Raw genomic sequence first — 23,254 nt, 5'->3', positions numbered from 1 at the left:
CAGCACTGGGTGGGTTTCAGGTGCCACCATCCGAAGCTGTAAGCGACCCTTCCTTTGCTGGAAGCACCAGAATGTTTCACCCTAGTACGGAGGATACAGAGAGAGTTAGGACAAGCAGAACCTCCGTTGTTTAGTATTTTATTAAAGAAGAAATATACACACCTCTCCCTGGCAGAGTGGAGCAACGAGCCCAGGGCACGTCTCTTACAGCACGTCTACGCCAGTGTTTGTGCAAAGAAAAGAAATCACGTTTCTGTGAGGAGCGTGTTTCTGAACTGGGGCGCGTGATGGAGCACAGTGAGAACCCACCGCTGCGCTGGCTGCTGAGACGCCGTCCCGCGCCAGCCCTGTCCCGCACCAGGCTGCTCCACTGACGGTTACAGGTACAACAGAAGGAAGAGGCAGCTTATTGTGCTTAAGACATCTGAACAAATCCTGGGTAGGAGACAACTCACAGCTTGTGAATATTGCTAATTACTTACAGTTAAGAAAGAATGTATCCTGACGACAGTGACAGGAACCTGCGAGACCGCAGGAGCTTACGGTAAGTCTGGGTCATAACTACCCCGCTGCACTTCACGACGCTCACAGCCGGTGCCCCCGAACGGGAGCAGGAGGTGGCTCCCGCTGGCTGGCGAGCACGGTGAGCTCGTGCCCAGTCAGGGGGTCCTGGTGCCCTTTCCTGGGCTTGGCACCACAGCGAGGGCTGGGGAGGAGCACCCTGTCCTTGGGAAGAAGCCCCTTGGGGGGGTGCAGCTGCCGCCCACCCCGTCCTCCCAGGAAGGGAGCTCAGGCAGGCCAGGCACGCGAGCGAGCTTTCCAACTCTTCCCTCAGATTACAATTGAAAGATTAAATATGAATAAATGCTGTAGGTTTATACACAATGCTTCCTTCTACCTATGGAATGTGTCTGAATGGGCAAAAGACACTAAAACGTTAGAAACCTTAGTTAACTGAGAAAGACAACCCCGCACTTAAAAAATAAATAAATCCTATTGTTTTACTACGGCCTTCGTTTAAATGCCCTCAGAAAAAACAGAGTATTTTCAGGTGCCTTGTGAGAATATATCTGTTCATGCAATGGCCCAAGTTCCTCATTTAACAAGCATTGCACTTTTTTATGTAAATCATCAAAACTATAAAACCTATTATTTTTGTCTGAAAGTGTTAGTCTAAAAAGGACAGTATTACTTTATACCCATTTATGGTAAACTCCTAGCCCACGCGCATGTGCACACACACACACTGTTGCCTAAACATTTTCTAAAGATACTGATTACAAAGTGTATAAAATTAGTAATACATTGTCAGGATTCAGTGAGAGATGAGCCATCCTATAACACGGACTATAATCTAGTATCGATCACTAAACTGTACACATTTATACAGCCTTATATTCACCAGTGACTTCTGAACGGAAACAGCAAACACACAAACTCAGTAATGCTGTTAAAGCCGCAGTTATTACTGACTCCAGCTGCTTCAAGCTGACTGAAATCTGAGGCCGATGTGTTTGTCAGGCAGGGCTGAAGCCAAAGGGCCAGCACGCCAGCTCGCCGGCAGCGGCTGCTGGAGGAGAGCCCTGTTCAGGACCCGCTCCCCAGCCGGGCGCCAAGGAGCCGGAGCCAAAGCTTCCTTGGCCCACAAGACTGACCTGGGGCTGTTCTTGAACAAGCATGGCACCACCGAGCCCGTAGGCCACCTCCCGGCACCTCCACGCTGTTCCCAAGCTCTGCCGACACAGTGGTGTGGCTGATAAACTTTTTGTTATTCTTCGGGCAAACGCAGGCCCTGAGGCCGTTTGGTCCTGAGCGCACGTGTCCGGCACCGAGCAGCACAGGAGGAAGCAGCAGGCAAAGCTGAGGGCGGATTTTGTGTGTTTGGAGGTAGTCACTTCCTTCGCCTGTCATTCTACACCCCGGTCTGGCATGGTATTGGTTAGACGCCACGCTTCATCTCTGCCTGCTCCCCCTCCTGCCAAGCTGCAAAAGCCAGATCCCCTTCCCGAGATCCACGTAGAGCAAAGGGACCAGCTGGATCCAGGCAACTGATCCCCCATCCGGAGCAACAGCTGCCTTCTCAGGAGATTCCAGAGCCTGACCTAACTCAGCAGATGCTCGGTGCATAGCCTGGAGAAAAGTTGGAGGCACTTTGTGCATTCTCTAGCCTGCCATACCAACCCGCTGGAAGAGCGGTGCGACCGCCTCCGAGAAGGGTCGCACCAGCACTGGAGAAGAGGATGGACAACGCGCAGGGACAGACAGAGACGGAAAGAGCCTCTTGTTGCCGCACCTCGCGTGGCTGTTTGAGAAAGAGTAAGGGCAACTTGGTTTTGCTGCTCGCAGGCATGCTGCACCAGCTCCCCCGCTGTGCTTTGGAGGCCCACTGCAAACATCCTGACAGGTGGAAACACCTCGAGTGGAACGTCCTCGTAGGAGAAGTAGGATCTGATGTAACCCAGACCAAGGAAAGGGGCTATTTCAGCTATAAAAGTCTGAAGATTTATCACTACCTTATGTGCAGACGTGGGAGATCTGATCAGGCTGAGAACGTGTTAAAATTGCTCAGGCTGCTGCTAGTCACCAGTATGCAAGTCCTGTGACCACACTCCCATGAGGAATCTGAAATATCAAGTGCACTGGAAAAAAAGGGATTGTCAGAAAAAACAGAAAATATAAATACTACAAAAGCAACATTACTGAGTGGGAAGTGGCCCGCTCTCACACCAACACGTCGGGTCACACAGTGGTTTCTATAGTCTCAATCACTTCCATTTCGCACTGCGAGGGTGACAAGAGCGGGCACTCGTCCGGCTCCCAGCTGCTATCCGGGCTGTAATCTTCTTCTGAACTGAGCTCGGCCACCCCCTCTGTGTCCTCGTCACACGACTCCATGTAGTGAACCCCCACCGCATTGATCCCGGAGTCCTCAGAGCTGGAAGGGGACGAGCAGTGAACTGGTTTTGGCGTATTGCTCTCTTTTGTGATTAAGGCATTGCGAACGGGGACTTCCTCGGGCTTTACCTTGTGGGGCACAGGGGGAGGCTGCCTCTGCACGTAGCACATCTTCCCGTTGATGCATTTCACGCGGTAATTGTCAATGAAGAGGTCTGCGATCGTGCAGAACTGCGGGGAGTCAGGGGGCAGGGGGGGCTGGAAGACGGGCGCGAACTTCAAAAAGTGTTCGGTGAGCGAGACGGAAATCTGGATGGTGTTTGTAGCCTCCCGAGGGCGAATGGGTATTTCGGTGCTGGGGAGCTGCTCTACGGGTGTCATGGGCTGATAGACATATTTACCTGTGGGGAAAACAGAAGGGCGGTGTTTAAAGGTGATCCTTCAGTTAGAAACACACTGACGACACGACGCTTTCCCTCGGCCATTGACAATAAACAACGGTTCCTTGCAGCCAGCAGCTGCCTCAAGGTGTTCAGTCCTCTCCTCCTATGCATCCTCTGATCAATCAACTTCAGATAAGCATAACCCTCCTCCTCCCGGTCCTGCTCCTCTCCCTGCCCCTGCCTCACAGACATCTGTAGGACATCACTAACTCTGGAAAACTAACTCCAGGGGCACCGCTCCAGAGCTAAGTGGGACGGACTGCCTGCACCCCTTCCTAGGGGAAAGAAAAACTGAAAAGATGCTCAGGGAGTTGTTTGGAGGTTTTTTTCCACTGAACACAGAGAAGTTCTAGCTTACTCCTTCGCTACAATGTTCAAAATCTTATTATATTATTACTGTTCCAAATTACAATGAATCTCCCTGCACGTGTTTCCATGTTCTTTTTTTCTGGGGACTAAATCGTGTTTTTCTGTATTATAAACCAGAGGTTCATACATGACTGCAATTAGAATTTGAAGGCAGAAAATAAGGGAATTCTGAAGCCATATAAATGCTTTTGGCATCTTGATTATCTGGTTAAGTAGTAAGAAAATAGGATTATGTTGGTTATATAGAGCTGAACCAAGTGTGAGCTGAAAATCTTTGCTGAAAGAGCAAAGAAATAAATAAAAGAGCAGAAAATCAGTACTTTGTCAGGAAAAACTGAGAAACCTGAGGCTATGCCTGAGACTGTAAAATGCTGCATTTTATTTGCACGAAGCCTCTGAAAAATTCATGTCTCCCTAGGGGCTCATACGCTATGAAAGCACAAATTTCCAGCAGACTTGCAAGCAGTGGGGCTCAGAAGAGTTTTGATGCACGAGTTGCAAATACTGCTTTGCAAAGGCTGAAAAAAAGTATCAAAGCACTGAAGGACCATTTTGATGCTTGAAGCTCTCCAGGTGAGGAGCAGGAAGCTGCCGAATTCCTGCTGCAGGAGCGATTCCAGCTGCGCTGTGATGAGAGCTGCCCCATGGTTTTGTGTTAGCAGCTCGGAGGTAGGTGCAGCCCGTCCCTTTGGAAAACCGGAGCAGTGACTGCGTGTCTGCTCAGGGAGCTGAGCAGGGCCCAGGACAGCAGCAGCAGAAGGGCTGTCGTCTCCTGAAGGATGGACTCACTCGCTCCCGCCGCCATGCCTCTCTGCAGTACAAAATCCCCTCCTCAGCCTGGGAATCCACCCGTGGGAAGGGCCCTGACCCTGCACGTTCCCGACGGGATGGCAGCCGGTGCCCCAGCCGCCTGCTGGAAGCGCTGGCAACGGGCCAGGCTGAGACCCCGGCTGGTGGCCGCAGCAGCCCGGGTGCTCGACGGCTCTGCCAGCGCCGAGGAGCCGGGGCCCACGCACCGGCTGTGCTTCGCCAGCCCAGCTCCGGCGCCAGCAGGGGAAGGCTCCAGCACTGGGGAAGGGTCTTCCCACCCCAGCTGCTCTGTGGCGTTGGGAGGGGAACGCGCCTGGAAGTCGGCTGCGCTTCTCCGCTGGATCTGCAGATGCCCACAGCGGAAGGGCAGGGAGAAGAGAGGAAACACGGCAAAGAGCACGGAGCCCGAAGGAGAGCCCCGGGGAGCCCCGGGGCGTGGGAGAGGCACGCTGCCAGGCCAGCAAACGCAGCAAGCAGGCTCGGAGGAAGGAGCACCAGGCGCGCCCAAGAGAAGAGCCCACCGAGTCATGCCATGGGAAAGAACAGCGAGCCAAGCCAGACTGAGAGCAGCAAGACGGTGGCAGCGGGTGGGCAGGGGGAAAGAACATGTTGTGAATAAATCTGACCAGCTCCCCTCAAATGCCTCATCAAGCACTTTTTTCCTGTGATCTGCAGAATGATGATTGTTAACAAAGCCACTGAAAAAGCTCAGTGAAAATAAAACACACTTTTTTTCCCTCCTGTTTAATTACGGCCGGATGGCAGAAAATACAAAGCCATCCTCTGCCCTTGCCATCTTCCCAACATCCCACCGCCTCGCTTCTGAACTTGCTGTGACTCAGAGGAATTAAGCACTAGCATCAAACAACGCAACGCTTCAGCCGCAGGCAGAGCAGAGCCCTTCCCGCACCGGTGCCCTTGGGAGTGGCAGTGCAGGGATTTCGGTCCCGGCAGTCACCGAGGGATGGGGTCCCTCGGGCGTGTTTCAGACCTTGCTGACACAGCTCCTCCAGGCAGGTGGGCTCACCTCAGCTCCGCTGCAACAGCGGCTGCCCATGGCTTTGGGCCACGGTCTGGCCTCCAGAAATCCTTCTTTGAAATTAGTGAACGTTAAATATGCTACTGTCTTGCAAAGCCACACAGATGGCTGATTAGAGTGCTGCTGGTTGGAACAGCATCTGATAAAATTCAGCTCACGGAAACAAACGCAGCCTACCCTCGCCTGAAACCACGGTGCTGTACGTATCCGTGTGTTTGGAGGGATTCTGTGTGGGCTCCTATTCCGTTCCATTGTCAGTGAAAAAAAAATTTCTCAACTCACTTTTGTGCCACCTCTCTTGAAGTGTCCAAGGCAGGCCCTGGTGAAGATTTTAACAGGATCAAGGTTAAAAAAAATACCAACAAAACCAAAAAAAAACAACCACCCCCACCCCCAGGTCTCTGCACAACGGGACTATATTTTTCCACTTAAAATAGTCACCAGGTGCTGGCAGAAGGCTGGGGGTGTTGGGAGGAGCAAGCAGGGGATTTAAGCCAAGGTAGCTTACAGCATGGACATCAAATAACAAATCTTTGATTCATCGGTTTGACGACTTAAAAAAAAAAAAAAAGAAAAAGAAAAAAACAAAAAAACAAGTGGGGGCAGGGGGAGATGAGGTGTTACCCCGGAGCTCAGCTGGTTGTTTTACCATTGCAGCAGCATGTGGTAATTCTCTGCGTGTTTGAAAACTGCCCTGCTGGCATTAATTGCAGGGTAGAAGCAAATGGTGGCGATTCTGCTCACAGAGGATTTCAGCTCCCCGTTTGTGTGACCTTCCAGAGGCTGACACCATCTCCTCACGTTCCAAGGACAAACTCTGCCAGGGTAAAACAGGAATTGCCCAATGGAAAAAAGATTTTTCTACATGAACAGATTTCTGCATTTCTTTAGACTTCCGGTACAATTTTGTTTCGTTTCAGCTAGTTTTAGGGCCAAGTTTGTTTATTTTAGACAGATTAAACTTTCTGGTTTAACACATGACCCGGTCCCTCCTTGAGGGGTGCTGGTGCTCACAGCCTGGGGCACGGACTCAGCTGTGGTTATGGCCTCACAACTCCTTACCCCACATAACACACGCAAACACTGAGCTGTGATGCATCCAAGAAAAATAGATGCAGAAATGAAAAATATGATCATCCCCTCCCCCTGCAGCCTGCAGGATTGGCAGGGGTGTCTTTTTAACAGAAAATTATCCCAAAAGCACAAGTCCCCACGTTCTCTTAAAATACATCTTGGTCTGCTTGAACTCCCACTGAAATAAACAGCAATATTTTTGCTGACTTTAAACAGCTGGCAAAAGTCTATGACAGAATAGTATTTTGAGCACCTATTCCAACACATTCCTTTTAAATATGCTAGCATGTAATTTATTGCCTATTTATTCCAACCAAGTCAGTTGAAGAACTCTGTAATCGAGCTGCACTGATGAATGCTCCTGTAAATGACAGTTTTGCACAAATACAGATGCCAGACGAGACGCTGCACCACAAGTCGTTTCCTGGGTCACTTGCCACCGCTGCCTCCGCGGATGGCAGCAATTCCGTAAAGGAAAAATACCGCACGTGCCAAACACGTGTCTGAAAATCAAGCACCGAATTCTGAGAAAAGCAGTTTGCTGCATTTGCAGAAGTTTGGGACGCTCTGGAGCACTGTAATAGCAGCTATGGAGAAGTGTCACAGTTCTAGCTCCACAGTTCCACCACCACCGTGGCAAAACGGCTCGGAGGAAGCAGCAGCCCATGCCTCTCCTGGGTGCTTAACAGGGAACGTGTGAAACCAGGCTCTGCCAAAACCATTTTCATGATAAGTCTCAATTACCCATGACAGCCATATGTTAACAGACGATACGATGAAACGCGAGACAATGAGACTTCAGAAGCAAGGGTGCAGGCTGCGCTTAACTGTCACCGCCGGGAGCCTGTGCCGGTACCTACACTTTCTGCAGCTACATGCTCGCAAAGCGTGATTCTCCAGGAACACTGCATCTCTTTGTCGGGCCTCAGCGACACAGTGACAGACGTTTGTGCACAACTAAAAAGGACTGATTGTTTCTCCATTTCTTCATTATTCAACTGACCCTTGCCAAAGCCCCAAAAAACTAATCCTCCAGAGAATTAGCATGCAGTAAAGCCAATACCCAACTGCAAAAGAACTATTCATATGTGTCTGAGGAGGTAAGTACTGGGCAATGCTCATCTTCCTGCTTCTCTGTTCACAGAAATAGGATTTTTATTGCCAAATCAGATGGATGCTGTTCACCAGAGCCCTGGCACCCTGCTGCAGTGACACCTGCCAGCAGGTTAAGGCAGAACCCAGCAGAACAGTGAGTTGTCATGACCTGCAGATCTTGAGCAAACTCAGGCAACTTGGAAAATTTTTCACCCCCAAAAGCAAATGCACACTGGGGTGGGTGGGTGGGTGTGTGCAGAGAGGGATCAGTGTAGCCTGTCTGTGGCACTGATTGCCAGAACTACATGGGTGATCGATTGCAAGCTGTACTGTAGTGTCTCCTGCTTACAAAAAAAACAAGTAAGAGCCTTTAGAAGCCAGCCACGAGGTCACTTCTTTCTGATTCTTTGCTAATTGAGCAGTCTGCATGCATCCTCACCAAACAGACACAGCAGCAATTTCCGTGGCTAATACAAAATAACTTAACCATGAAATAAGCAGAGGTACAGCTTAAAGATTTTATTCTCTATTTCCCTTCGTCTCAGCATTCTAGTTTACCTCTGACACTCATTAATGTGCTTGGCATATTAAAAAAAAAAAAAAAAAAAAAGAATAAATCCATCTTTCAGCAGTGAGATTTCTCATAACAAATTCTCAAGTTTTACCCTCTCAAAATGCTGCCTTGAAGGATTATTTTTATTTCCTAATAAATAACAACGTGAATTGCGCTGCACTTCAGAAAGTGGTAAAGATAGCTGTGGACCTTCCGTTGTGGATCCTAAGACTCCAAGTCAGCGATATGTACCATGCGGATTTGTTTGCACGCAAGACATTTAGACGTCTTTTAACTGAAACATAGAAGCTTTTTTCATAAGTATTCTTGCCCCTGCAGCTGCTTGGGCAAATATTTCTACACCCTCCAATCTTGCCAGCTCATCTACTCTCCCAAGATCAGTGAGGTTAACGCAGAGCTGCTCACTGCATGCTATTTACCATCACCTGGCTCCGTTTAACCAGCACCGCTTAGGAGCTGCCTCCGTGTGCCCCAGCTGGCTGAGCACTGCGGTGAGAGCACCCAGCCCAGGCGCCGCTGGAGAACCAGCGCTCATCCCACTGGAGATTTCAGTGCCCTTGGCTGCAGCAGATGCTTCAGAGGGGCTGGAGCAGGGACCCCAACCGCAGGGCAAAGCATGTGGGCTGACGTTTAGGCAGCTGCTTGTTCCTACCGCAGAAAGGTGCACGAAGGGCGTGTGCAGCTGGTTCCCATGGTTTAACGGCAGAGAGCTGCTGGTTAAACGTGGGTGACTTGTTTCTGCCCGAAGCTACACCTTTGTAACGGCACCGGCGACCTTCTGTTGCAAAGTCAGGTAGGTTTCTCACTCCAGCTGTGCAACGCCCTCCTATTGCCGCACACAACCCTGCCACAAAAATAAGGTTATGGGAGAAGAAAATGAGTCCCGCTATGAAGAACATAAACAAATTCTAATTAAATACCACACAGCTTTGAAGGAATGAAGGCAAAGCAAGTATTCATAATGCATGTGTAACAGGAGACAGTATTAGCTTGGAGGGACTCTGCAGTATTCCACAGGGAGTTCACTGCACGGCTGCTATTCTACATCTCTCTCTGCATGGGGAAACCAATGGATCAGCTTCTCAAGCTCTGGCTTTCTTCATAGCAAAAGATGGAGAACTACCAAGCATTCTTCCAGCAGGGTTTGTTTCATATCTCATCAGTGTGGCAGGAGAGACAAGTCTGCCTCTTTAGGAAGAGCTGACTGGATGCACACCCTTCTGACGTCTAAATGAAGCTGTCTCGCAGGTGATGACAGCTACAAGCTGGAGTAGTGTGCTGCTGCCTGGATTGGCACAGTTGCCCAAGGACAGCACGTAAGCTGCCAAATACCCAGCTGGTTTTCCAAGATCTCAGGATCCCCGGGGTGGTGGGTGGCACAGGTGGCAGACAGTTCTGCCACAACAGACCAGCCTGGGCTGGCCCCAGCCCCTGCGCGGGAAGGGACTGGGTATCATTTCACCACTGACAAAACAAAGTCGGGACAGACGGTGGGTTTTCCTCCTTTGCAGAGTAAAGCAAGGCAAGGCTTGCTGCTGCAGTCTGGAGATGTGTATTGACAGGCACTCAGCACCCTACGCCTGCTTGAGGTACCCACCACACTTTTTTTCAGAAGCGTTGAGCAGAGTAGAAGGGTCATCTGGAAGTGTGACGCTGGTCTGCACACCTACACGGGGACGCTGCCTTCCAGCCCCACCGGCTGCAACAGCAAACAAAATGACTGCCTCCGCTCTTCCTCCTTCTTTCTCTCTCCAATTATATGCACAGCTTGGAACAACAAACCTTTGCAAACAAAGATTGCCCTAACCATAAATATTCACCAAGGACTATAATAGCTTCAAATTACACTTTGCTTAGAGCACAGTAATAGCTTTTCCAGAGGGGCAAGAACAAATGGAAGGAGAAGTCCGGAGTACATTTACAGATGGCACATGTAAAAAAAAAAAAAAAAAATTACTGCTAACCCACTTTCTATTGCTTTGTATCACACTGAATAGCCACCATGTCATATCTAGCAAAACATCATGGGCTGCACTGGGGATGTGAGATGTGGAATAAGGCACCAGAGAAAAAGAAAAATGTTTCAAGACACTGAGCCACTGTCAGATTTACAGTACAACCCCAAGTAAAGCTGAACTGCGCCGCTGGTGGTTATGACGATGCATAACTGAAATGCTCATCAATATTGAAGGACCCTCATAGATAAAGATATGCAACACCTTAATGCAAGAGATATTTTTGCCCTGCACTTCTTCCAAGCAACTTTGAAAAAGCATTGAGATTGTTCAAACACATTTCTAGTGAAGGGAACGTGAAGAGCATCCTGCAAATTTCCAGTACTTCTGGCATAGCTAGGAAGGCACAGCAAAGGATCGTAAAAAAGACTCTAAGGACACAAGACAACTCTGCAAAGGCACACCAGTTACCCCACCACCACAAAAGAAGTCATGCAAGAGGGCCTTAGCAGTTACACCAGCAAACATCAGCAAGCTCTGACCTAACAGAAGCCTGCCATTTCAACCAGCACCTTCTCACAGAAGCAGCTGCATCACAGCACTAACAAATCCATCCCCTTCCTGATCCCATCTAAGCACAGAAAAGAACTGATCTAGCAACGTTTCTACAGTGGCTCCCCCAGCAGTGATTTTCTACAGTTGCTAGTTCTCATGTGAAGAAGTGTTCCCTCTTGGTGCTGTATAGAGACAGCTGTGACAGCCTTTGACTTGATGAGCCACAAGCTTTTCAAAGGAAACCAAGAAAGGGGGGGGCGGGATCAGAAAGTTTTTCTTCAGCAGATTTGTATGTTAATGCCCATTTGTCTTCATTTGTTTTAAATACAAAAAGGATCACGATGGTACACGCTGTGAGCTGCCTAAGCCTTTCAGGGTTTTATGTCTGTCCTAAGAGCAGGTAACTCTTAAATGCAAATAGACCCTGGAGCTTCCTTCCATCATCTCTGCTCTTTCCTCTCACTGCTTACACAGTTTTACCAGACGTAAAGGAAAAGCAACCCCGAAGGCTTGAGAAATATTTCATGCGGCCAATAAGCCCTCTTAAAAGGGCCATATTTGCTTACTAACCATTGTAAGGGAACAGAATACCAATACCCCAAAAAGCAACCAACAGGTGTGTTGTGCAAGGAGCTTGCTCCTTTCAGTGCCCTGTGGGAAGTGCCGCACTTAACATGGGTACTGCTAAGGGCAGCCCCAGCACAGCCCCACGCTGCACTTCCAGAACGTGCACACGTGGCAGTGCAGGCATGAAAAGCGTGCAGGCAGTCTGGGTTACCTCCACAAGGCAGCTTGCCACTAGTAACAGCAGCTAGGTGCTGGCCATCACAACCCGAGCTCTGAACCAAGGGTATTTGCCTTCCAACAACCCTTTACAGAACCACCCCCAAGGGAGAGAACAGTCGCTCTTTGCACGGTTGCCTGAAAAACTGTATCCCCCAAGTTATGCTAGATATTTTTGAAATTCAGTAGAGAAAATAGCAAAAAATGGCTTAGTGCTAAATATTTATTCTACAAAACCATCCCTGTGCACCATCTGCTCAAGCTTCAGCATCCCATCATTTTCACGCAGACAGGCAGTGTGCTGATATGGTAACAAAGAAGGATAAGCACAGATCAGTGTCAGAAGCTACCTACAACCCCATGGCGCTTCCTGGCACAGAGAAATCACAGGCACCACAGACAAGTTACAGCCGCCTCCCAGGTGCACAGGAGGGCACCCGCGAGCCCCTGTATGTGATGGGAATGTTCTCCTGTGAATTCTCAAACAAACAGAACAGCTCATGAGTTCTTGAAGGGGAAGTCCTCTCCAAAGGACTGTACCACCCAAGAAGACCCGTGCTCTGCACTGACAGGAGGCAGCTGAGGCAGAAGGTTGCTTTGTATAGATTGGAATAGATGCATCTTTATGGCTCCAGCCTGGTTTCCTGGTGGGCCGACAGGAGACCCTGGCGTAGGTGATGTGCCGTACCTGTGCTGCTCCCATCCTGGTGTCAGAGTACAGGGTCTCCTGCTGACGAGTCGTCTGCGCGGTGGCCTTACCAGAGTGCGAGCCTTCGGGCTTGACAAACACCACATTGAACTCCACTGCTGGGAACGGCGTCCTTATTATCAATACGGGCCATTCTTTTAACCCTCCTCCTAGTGCTTCTCCTGCTGCTGATCTACACACACCTTTGTTCAGACTTCATTCAAACTGCTCTTCACACTTCTAATACAAGCCTCTACAGAACCCGCTTCTGGAGAATGTAAAGAACGGCTCTCCCTGCTTATGCCCAAAATATGTCTAGAGCTGATGTGTGCAGGTGTGGTACCAGCCCTTCCCTTGGAGGGCTGTGGGAGCCAGCAATGCTCTGCATGAAAAAATAAAAGACCAAGTACCACCCCTGGCGGCGCGGAGGCAGGCCACCATGTCACAGTGGGCAAACGGCTCGGAGCAGCTGGACAGCGCAGGCAGGAGCAAACTCAGCACTTGCTGCTGCAGCAGGGTGAGCGAATGCAGGCAGAGAGGTAAAAGCATCACCCTTGGTTTCACACCAGGAAAGCCAAGACCCCACAGTATCAGCTGGGGAGCGCCGAGGTCTAGAGGCAGAGGGTAGGGGAAACAAAGACAAAGGTGAGTCCCTCTTTTGCCTGCCCTGCCTACAGACAGGTGGACTGCAGGAGCTGATCCGTCCACCCTGGCACACCTGACGGTCTGAGCCTTTCACCAGGGACAAGCAGCACCTGTGAGTGAGTGAAAACACCTGGAATGTGGCTCCAGATCAGCAAAGCACTGAAATCCAAACACCACAGGCAGCTACATGCACAAAACGTGGAGCAGCCAAGCACCCTGCCTGGAACAGCTGCAGATCTCTCCAGCACCGGCAGCACGCGTCAAGCAGTGAAAGGGGCAACGCTCTTGCTGGGCACAGCAGGGAAAACGTTCTAGGGATGGGTACAGGGACAGAAGCAGTTTTGAGAGCACACATGGGCTCTTAAACTCCACAGCCACCAGCAAGAACAAGAATTCAAATGGATGCCTCTTGTTGAAATTGCTTTACAACATAGGTTATGTATAAATTCCAACTGTTAGGTTGCCAAAATTAAATTACGGGTATATTACAAACAAGGCTCAGTTGCCAAGCAATGAGATTTTACTTTCCCAGTAGGTTTTTGACTTTCACCTATGTGAATATACTCAACTATTGGCAAAAACGTCTCTAAATTGCGCTAACTGCACTTGAATTCTGTTATCAGCCACTACATAAAAATTGATTAGTGGAAGAATCAAAGTCATTATGAAAACATACTCTGTATCTTGTGGATAGATAAATTCATGAAGGTGCTGGAATAAAAACCACAATACACTAGAACAGGGTCACTTTATGTGTGGAGAGGGGGGAGAAGAGATACATATATATAAGGAGAGATATATATATGCACTACCTGGAATCCAATCTACTGTCAACGAGCTTTTTACATTAGTATAAGCCTGTGCCATCCATCAACAGCTAAGCCCACACTGTCACAGCTATCATTCTGGAACATCTTACAATGCTTGTGAGTAAAGCATTTTGGGTTTTGTCCTTTATAGAAACAAAAATTTCTGGTACAGCCTTATCAATGTGCAGAACTGAGTTACCAAGGCTCGAAGTGAGTCATGAAGTGTAAGGCAGAGCTGGTTAGATTGAGAGCCATTACATAAAAACCCCCCAAGGTGTCCATTCTCTACAAGCCCAGCTCTGCTGGTTGCATCAACATGAACAGCAACAAAACATATTCTTGATGAGCGCACAGGCGCTGCCAGGCAATGTGAGGTCCTGTGCCAAGTACCCGCCAGCCCTCTTCAGAGCTTCCAGCAACCTGAGCGCACGGACAGCTCTGCAGAGCTGTGGGATGTAAACCCCAAAGATTATAACCTCAGGGCTCAGTTTGTCTCATAGGGCAACGCAAGACAGATATGACCATGGGATGCAGTTTAAGACACACGAAACATCCACTGACAGCCACAAGAGCAAGGCGAACGTGCCAGAAGGCACTGCAGCCATACACTCTTGCATTTAGGTGCTCAGAGTAAGCACGCTCACAGATTCAAGCTGGCAAACAGATTTCCTCACCTGCAGAGCCCAGGAAGGAAGCTACACGCTTACTTCAGGCACTGTACTCCAGTACAAATTTTATCTTCGAGCTGCTACTGTGCAGTGAGAACAGTGCCTGAAGCCTTCTACCCAAATGAAGACCTGTGAGCAGGAGCAGAGGCTCCGCCTTCACCACGAAGCTGTTCAGACCTTCCTGAACTCACAAACAAATGCACCAGCTGACTGGACGTGGCATTCATGAACTTTTCCTTCAGAAGTACTTGCTTCCAGTAGGAAACATCCACAGCCTCATCATTTCACACCTGTTCTGAGCAGGCTTCATGAAAACAGCAGGTTAAACCTTCAAGCAGCTTCAGGAGAGAGATGTCCTTTATCTGCAACTCTTGGAGGCTCTTACTAGCAGATCATTTTGGGCAAGCAGACATAATTCTCTGTGAATTACGCTCCTCAGATGGACAGACAGAGGTATGCAGCACAGCCTCATAGTCATGCATGACAAACAAGGTTTTCTGGCTGGCAGAAAGTGTTTTGGTACACAAGGCCCCTTTTTCTCAGGACTTTCGGAGCAAGAAGCGCAGTGATTTCTCTGTAACTAGAAGAGTTAGTCTGCAAGATATACTTACAGCAAGTAACTTGAATTCAAAGATATTCCTGTGGTCTATTCCTGTTAAGTGATATCAGGGGGTTTGTTAATAATAATAATAGCAATAATAACAGAGCATGCATGTCTCTAAACATAACTGCGTTGTAGTAAGTATTGCAAAATGAATGCCAGCAGGTTCCTTCAAATGTGCTGATGTTCCCACAGGGTATGATGAATCTAGACGTGGGTTCCCTTTCTGAGACACAGCATCAATACCACATTCATACTGTGATTTGCAGATTATAACAAAGCTGTACACAATCCAGGTCCAGAATGGTGCACCCATAAAAACCGGCAGATAAGTGTTTTCCCTTGGAGTAACACTTCAGAATATATTAAGCTGACATTCTTTCCTTCATTGTGTACAGCTTTTTGAAACGAAGTTGGAATATCAGAGCCCTTCAAAATACAGGTGAAGAGAAGATCTTGCACAGCCACAGGCAGCAAAGCCTCATTAAAAGTTTTTTCCCACTGCAAGCTGAAAAATCCCCCTTTCTGCGGCTCTTGCCTGGTGCTCAGCATAATGCCTTGTTTGTGCACAAATGTTTTGTCCAGACATCGGACTTGAACCGGATGGATGCTCAAATCCTTTTCACAGCAAAAGCAGATGGAAAATGCCTGCTTCTCCTAGGATTTGCAATCATCCTCCCCCCAAACAAGCCATGTTTTCAGAGAACACCCAGCCCCAGAGTTCATAGCCCCACTGCTCCGTTCACAAAGAAAAATGTATGAGCTACTCTAAATAATTCAGACTCAGAACTTAGAACATAAGCTCCTTACAAATCTTTTCACGTTTATCCAGCAACTCAACCATCAGAACACAGTTTTGCCCTGTGGAACAGCACTGCTGGGAATTCAAGTTGCCGTCACCAGTGCCAGGCTGGCTACTTCCAGTAAGGTCCAGTAACACATCACCTGTCGCAGGCAGAGACACACGGAAACCACTGGTATGCTACTGCCCTGTTGCTCTCTCCTGGACGTGGCAAAGCATTTCGTAGCCACCAAAAAACAGTGCAGAGAAAACCCACCAGAAAAAACGGAAGGTTTTTGGAGATCTACAATGTATGCAACACTGCAGGGCACCCCGGGGCGTGTTTTAGGATCCCCTCCAGGGCTGCAGCTGCTTCTCTAACGTGGAGGGATCAATAGAAGCTGGCTGGCAGGAAGACACGACTCCTTTTTAGATCCCCAAGCTCTGTCACGACGCACTTGAATACCTTCAATAACCATTTTGGCTCACTTACCAGTGGTCTGTTACAGGAAAGAAAGGCTGCCTTGCCGAGTCCCCGCTTACGGCTCCCACAGGCTGACTGGGCTCTGAATAATTACACGGGCTTCAAAGATTGTCAGAGCCCCTGCTGATAGCTTCTGTCGCTCGAGAGGTGGGAGAGACACCACAGCAACGCTGCTTGTGTGCACTGAGCAACTCGTATTATGCTGCACACATCACTGCGTAGCGGGGGAAAACACCAGCACCTGGCACACGGGGCCAGGGTGTGCACCCTGCCAGAGGACAGGCAGGGGATGCGGTATGACACAGTGCCACAGCCTGCTCTCTGGAAGAGGTATAATCAAGGCTGGCCTTGACCAAGAGCTCTCACCAGTTTTGCGGGACAGAAAACACATTTTTTATTTTAAAATGTTAAAAATAAAACCACTGGTATTTTGAGTAGAGAAGAACGTAAGAAACAAATATCTGCTCAGAGTACACACAGGTGCAGTGACTGTACTGATCTGCTTCATTCCCTGGCAGCAGCTGTGGGAGACGGATCATCGCCTCCCACCACCCCAGCACACAGCAGAGTCCGGCCGCAGACGCCAGGCTGTGACGGGCTGCCCACCGCCGGGGGACCTGCAGGCACCCATAAACCAGCCACGACGAGGAAGCGATGGAGCCTGCTCTGAGGGCAAAGAGAAACCCTTGTCTCCTCATTCAGCAGGCAGATGAAGAAGAAATGTAAATATTCTGCATCCCCAGCATATGTGCTGGCACAGCCAAAATCAGAGAAGTCCTTGTCCCCCAAACCACCCAGAAAACACACGCCCTTTGTGGCATGCCACCATCATGTAAACCCATTTTCTCCTCCTGGCCGAGAAATGACAGTTTCTTGGGTTTCTTGCCAAGCCTGCCTGACCTCACGCAGAAGCTGCCAGGTCTGGATCTAAACTCTGGGCATAACAGTCCCATAATTACGTGATGCACACCAGGGAGCAGGAACCTATTTCAAGGCACACCTGCAAATGTTACACACCGCTTAGCAAAACGCAAGGGCGGGGGAGCACTTGTGGTTTTTAAAACCTATACTGCCACCACAATCTTTTTACATGTCTGAGCCTAGCAACTGTTTTCCCCTTCTGACCACCCAACAGAGACCTCACAGCTTTCACCCATGCTCGGTTTGTTTTCTTGTAAGCAATTCAAACAGCTGAATCTCACTGAAGTGGTGGAACTGAAATTTGTTTGCTGCATTTGTTTTTCAATATAAGATATGCAAGAGGCTTTATGTAACTAAAAGCCTGCTTTTTTGATGCTGAAATGGGGAAAAAAAAAAAGAAAACCACAGAAAGGCTAGTGCAAGGTAGCACAATTACCATCTATTGATACAACTGCTGTGAAAAGAGTATTGCAGAACCATTATTCATCATGTATTTTTGTTAATTGCAGCATAACATACTGAGAGTTTTGCAAGGTGTTTAACATAATGCAAGATATTCAGATTAAAAGAATGAACACAGTTTTAAGAGAATACCCTGGTTTTGCATTGTCCAGGGATGAAGCCAATCTTGTAATTCTATCAAGTGTGATGCTTTCTCTGGTGAGCTAATTCTTAGGAAGTAAAATTAGCAAAACACAGCCAAACTGCCACTGTCAGGACAGATGTAACCTCACAGATCTGATCCCCTCTGACAGAAGCAGGTACCGCCACACAGCCAGCAGCCTTGCTGACAGCATCAGTGCAAATCAGAGCCACAGTGGAAATCCAGAGGCGAGAAAAGGAAGACTGACACCTTGCCGCAGCCCTGCCTCTGGCGCATGTTTTCTCTGACTTTGGAAAAAGTAGATCTGAGTAATTTAAGGCTCTCAACCAGCATCTAATAAACAAAACCCCACAAGGCTGTCAGAGGGGAGGAAGGTGAACAGAGGGCTGTCACCCTGGCAAGGGGAATGCACGCAGGGACAGACTGAAAGCGCGCAGTGCAAGCAAGAGAAATGTGTAACAGGACAAGCATCGGGGCTGAAGTTCAAACATCTCTTGGGCCAGCACCTTCTTCCCTGCAGGGAAGAGGACTCCGACGGCTTGAGTCCTCCTCCCGCATCCACATGGAGCCAGGAGTTGGCAGGCGCGCAGATGTCTGGCAGCACACAGGGGAAGGGTGCTGTGGTCACCTATTGCAGCAGGACATGAGGTGCTGCCTGCTCTCCTGGACCCCCTGACATCCACAGAGCAAGGTGTCTCCAGTGACACCCAGTGCACCCTGCCAGCCCTCGCCTCTGCAGCCTCCCCACGCTCACCATGGCCGCGCATTTTGCATGCGCCTGTTCACGGAGGTTTTAGTTGGGTTCAGAGCTCCCCAGGCACGAGGGCACCTTAGAGAATCATCTCCCACCTCACAGGGAAATCTGCTCCCCACCAAGCCCAAAAGAGACTGAAAACGAACCAAAATAAACTTGCAGGCTTAGACACAGAGTGATACAGATACCCACAGCACTTGAGGTTCCAGAGCTGTCTGGATATGCTAAACACTAAACTCTATGATCTCGCCTGCCAGCTATTATTGCCATTTTACGGACAGAAAAACATTGGAGGTAGAGAGTGCTTAAAGTACTGCTCACTTCAGAGCATGCTAACAAAAAAGGCTTTGGGGAATTCAGACTAGGTTCTTTCTCAATTATTACTTCTATAGCCAAGTTGCTCTGCCATGCTAAATTGCTTCTGTCACCGAAGTAAGCAGATGTGATCCTGAATACACATGAGGAGACAATCTATTCATCATCGCGGTGGTGAGTTTTTGTAATTTTTCAGTGTAAGCACACTTTAGCCAAGCTGACGTTCTTCAGGACCTTGGACACTGATGGAAAATAATACTTCAAAGGCCATTTTAATTGATGTAGAGTTTCCCATACCCCAATACAGCTCTTAAGGGTTACAGAAAACCACTTTCAAGAACAGTCTGAGGATTCCCAAGTCAGTATTACAGCACTGCGTTTATAAAAGATAACTCCCAACACTGTTTAATTACAGCTCTGACCTCTATAGAATTGTCTGTTATAGGCCTCATTCTTACCCCTTTTAAGCCCAACTCAACCCATTCTGCTGGAGCAGGATACAAAGAGATCCTTAGCTCTGAAATTTGCATCAGGAAATAAGAGGGCAAGAAGGGAGCACACTTCTTCATGGCTTTCAGATGATTAAACAGGAAAATTAGGTACATGACTGACTTCCTTTAAAATCACAGTTTCACGGGGCAAAAGTATCTCCAAGTTTCCTTAGCCATAAAGGATGAATTCAGAAGGAAGTCTGTACTCCTTGCAAAACCTAGAATTCGTTTTAAATCTTATGGTTGCCACAGGGAAGCTATGGGTTGGATGGGATCTCAAGCGGTCCTTCCAAGTGAGAATCAGCTCTAACTCCTAAGCCACACCAGTCTAAGCCTTCCTTAAGGACCTTCAAGGACCACGATTCCTTACCTTCCCAAGTACTCTGTTCCCTTGCTTCATTTCTCTTCCTAGTTAAAATGTTTTCTAATATCCAAACCTAAACGTTCCTTGCCACAACTAAGTGATAACTGGTTATCTTCCAAGTCTGTGTAGAGAACTAGAACACAGCTTTCTTTGCCAGGCTAGCTCTACACTTTGCAAAGCTCATCTCCCCTCCCTCCCTCAATCTTTTACAGCCCAAGCAACCCCTTTGCTTTTGCACCCCCTTGTAAATTATATTTTCGAAGCTGATCACTGCGATCTCCTACAGAACCTCCACAATTCTCCTATGGCTTTTTAAAGTGCAATGCTCAAAACTAAGCCCATCAGTTTGGTTTCATCATTACCGAGCTGAGGAGACTAATTAAATTGCATGCTTGCAATGCTCCTGTTAATGCATCCCCAAGCGAAGGCTTGGGTTCTGGTTTTGGATTTTCTACCACAAAGGCCTCCTGCTGCTGACGCACACTCAGTTATGTGATCCATCCTAATCCTCAGATCCTTCTCTGCAATGTCACTTCTCCAGGTGTTCCCAGCTCTGCACTTAACCTCCCCTTCCCCAGACCATCCTCAAATGACTTCAGGTAACATCTCCAGTGTATAAACACACTCTTTTGAGCTCTGATCCTGTAAGCTAGAGTGCTTATCAGCTCATATATCTTGACGATGACCACAAATAACTGAGGCCAGAGAAATTTAGGAAGAGTATATCCAGGTCATAACTTGTGTCACTGAGGAAATGCCCATGAGCCATCCACGTCCCTGCGCAGCAGGTGACTGTGGCACCTTCTCACGCAAACAGTTGTGCCACCACACAGTCCTCACTCCAGGGCACAGGAAAAAACATTGTTCTAAACCGATTTCAAATGAACCCCAAATCAAGGTGAAATTCCTAGAACGTGTACTTAAGTAGGTGCTCTCATCCAAATAAAAGCTGGCTTTCTAGGCAGGCCCTTTTCTCCATTAAGCAAAATGAGCAGAAAGTGCGTGTGAGGGGGACCCCACGGAGGAGACTGACTTGAAGGAGAGATGGCGACAGGCCGATGAGGTGGACGAGCTGCCAGGAGTCCAGGGACACCTCCAGCAGCACCAAGCGACCCTCACCCGAGGGTCTGACAGTAACCCCGGCCCCCCGGGCTCCGAGACGCCACCCAGGCACGCAGCCCCATCACCACCTCCCGACCCCGCACCCACGCGCTGCTGGAAAAGCCTGCTCCTCAAGGCTCTGTGCGATTAATTATTCATCAAACTATGTTTGGACATCCAGGGTTCAATCCCGGCCTCCGCGGTTACACACATCAGCACCCCGAGTACGGACATCGAAGTCGTTACCGGGCGCCTTTTCGACAGAGTTGGCTCGACACCGGCTGCTGCTCCGGGCACCACCTGCTCCGTGCATCCTCCAGCGCCTCTGAGGAGCCCCGCCATGCCGCCAGAGCGGCCCCAGCCCTCCCTGACGGGGGTCACCCGTGGCCCACCCCCCGCCCCGGGGTCCCGCCCCGCGCTCCCCGCGAAGCCGCCGCCGGCCGCCCGGGCAGGGAGCGCTGCGGGCCGGGCCGGGGCGCTGAGGTGAGGGGGGGGGGGCGCTGAGGCGAGTTAGGGGGGGGCGCTGAGGTGAGGGGGGGGGCGCTGAGGTGAGGGGGGGGGGCGCTGAGGTGAGGGGGGGGCGCTGAGGTGAGAGAGGGCGGGCGCTGAGGTGAGGGGGGCGCTGAGGCGAGGGGGGCGCTGAGGCGAGGGGGGCGCTGAGGCGAGGGGAGCCGGCGCGCAGGGACCGTGAGGACCGCCGGGACCGCGCGCTCGCTCACTCACAGTGGCACCATCCCAGGTGGCAGCACCAGTGCAGGCGGAAGCAGCGGCCGTGGCTGTGGGTGGCGCAGAGCGAGAGCCCGTCGCAGGGCTGGAAGTCGGGTCTGCCCGCGCAGCTGCGGGCCAGCGCCTGAGCCTCGTCCAGCTTCTCGCTCTTCGCCGCCGCCGCCCCGCTCATGGCGCCGCCGCTCCGCCCGCAGCCCCCGCGCCGCAGCGGCCAGGAGGAGAAGGAGGAGGTGGCGGCGGAGGAGGAGGAGGCGGAGAAGGCGCCGAGCCGCAGCGGGGACCGCCCGCCCGCCCAGCGCTGCGGGGGGCAGCGCCGCGGGCAGGGCCCGGCCGCCCGCCCCGCCCCCGCCCCGCCCCGGTGCGCGGAACACCCGGGAGCCGGGCGGTGGGGCGCGGGTGCGAGGCCGGGCCGGGCGGAGGTGGGGCCGCCCCGCCCCGCCGCCCCGGCCGCCGCCGGTGCCGAGCCGCTGGGAGATGCCGGCCGGCTCTCAGGGGCGTCCCGTCAGCGGCGGGAGCGCCCGGGCGCGGGCAGCCAGCGGGGCCGGCCGAGCCAGCCGGGCTGCCGGCGGAGGCGGGCCGGGAGCCGCGGGCCAGGGCGGGCGGAGCTCCCCTGGCCCCGCCGGGCTCGTTTCCGGGGGCTCGGCACCCTCCCGCCCGGGCGGCAGCCTCCGAGGAGCGTCAGGGGGAGGAGGAGGGCGAGCTCGGTGACACGGTGAGGTACCGGTGACCTGGGGCGCTCCCGGCGCGTCTCGTGGCTGTTTTAGGGCCCAGGTGGTCCCGGCAGGGCCAGAGTCGGTGGAGCAGGAGACCGAGCCGCTCGCACCCGTGGCCCTTGCGCAGCCAGTGCTGGTTTTGCCTCCTATGCTTCATGCTACTTACTCTCTGGTCATCCCATCAGGAGAACCATTTCTTTCTAAGCACACAGTGGTTTTGAAAACACTGATAAACTTTGGTTTCCATTTTGTAAAATAATCAGGAGATACAATTCTGGTTAATAATGGTATGAAATTCTATTGTTATTTTCCAGTGATCGTATCTTTATGTCAAATTTGGATTATGCCAAGTGTGGGTTTTTTCTTGAGCAGTGGCTACATTATCAGGTTTCCGGAGTGTAGTGGTGGGCTTGTTTCCATGTATGCTTGAAAGTAAATTGTGTTTTTATTGTCCCTGCTCAGTAGTAAGAGAGTTGAAGTCAGCTTTCTGTTAGAACAGAAATCTAACTGCTGATTTTCATAGTCACTTCTCTTTGCGCAATACCTAATAGCCCTTTGTCAGAAGTAGTAAAAAAATACTTATTTTTCTGTGTTCTGCAGAATATTCCCAGATCGTCCCTTTGGTGTCTGTCCTAGGATAGATCCCAGAGGTGTCTCCATGCTGTACACCTTCTTGAAGATGTGCTGAGAGAATCATTAGCTTCTTGCCAACAAAACCAGCTCGAGAACAACAAAGGTGCAGGTGCATTGCTGTGATCAGCTATGCACTTTATGGGTAAAACCAAGGGATATGGGTCATAACTGCACAGCAGAGAGCTGCACCGAGACTTCAAACAACCTCTGAGCGTTGCCCCCGACCTGCAGCACAGACCAGCTCACCGCAGCGCTGCTGGCGTCAGTGCTCAGCCAGGCATGAGGCTGCGGCCCACCGAAACAGCACGTACAGGTGAGCAGCTCCTACCCCCGCGCTGCCCTGTCCTCGGTCAGGCTGCCAAAC

General features: G+C 50.4%; 1 protein-coding gene across 1 annotated transcript; it reads right to left on the bottom strand.

Moving 5' to 3' along the window:
• Positions 1–122: 122 nt before the first annotated feature.
• On the bottom strand, positions 123–21,744 carry C13H3orf70 (chromosome 13 C3orf70 homolog). The gene is made up of 2 exons (XM_040613715.1): positions 21,542–21,744; positions 123–3,296 (listed from the first exon to the last, which is right to left on the bottom strand). Exons 1-2 carry the CDS (start codon positions 21,714–21,716, stop codon positions 2,740–2,742), a joined length of 732 nt encoding a protein of 243 aa, XP_040469649.1. The 5' UTR covers positions 21,717–21,744; the 3' UTR covers positions 123–2,739.
• Between the last annotated feature and the right edge of the window lie 1,510 nt (positions 21,745–23,254).

The sequence above is a fragment of the Falco naumanni genome, chromosome 13 (assembly GCF_017639655.2).
Source record: "Falco naumanni isolate bFalNau1 chromosome 13, bFalNau1.pat, whole genome shotgun sequence".
Lineage (NCBI taxonomy): Eukaryota > Metazoa > Chordata > Aves > Falconiformes > Falconidae > Falco > Falco naumanni.
Note: the sequence above shows the minus strand (reverse complement) of the source record. Positions and strands in the feature narration are given on the sequence as shown.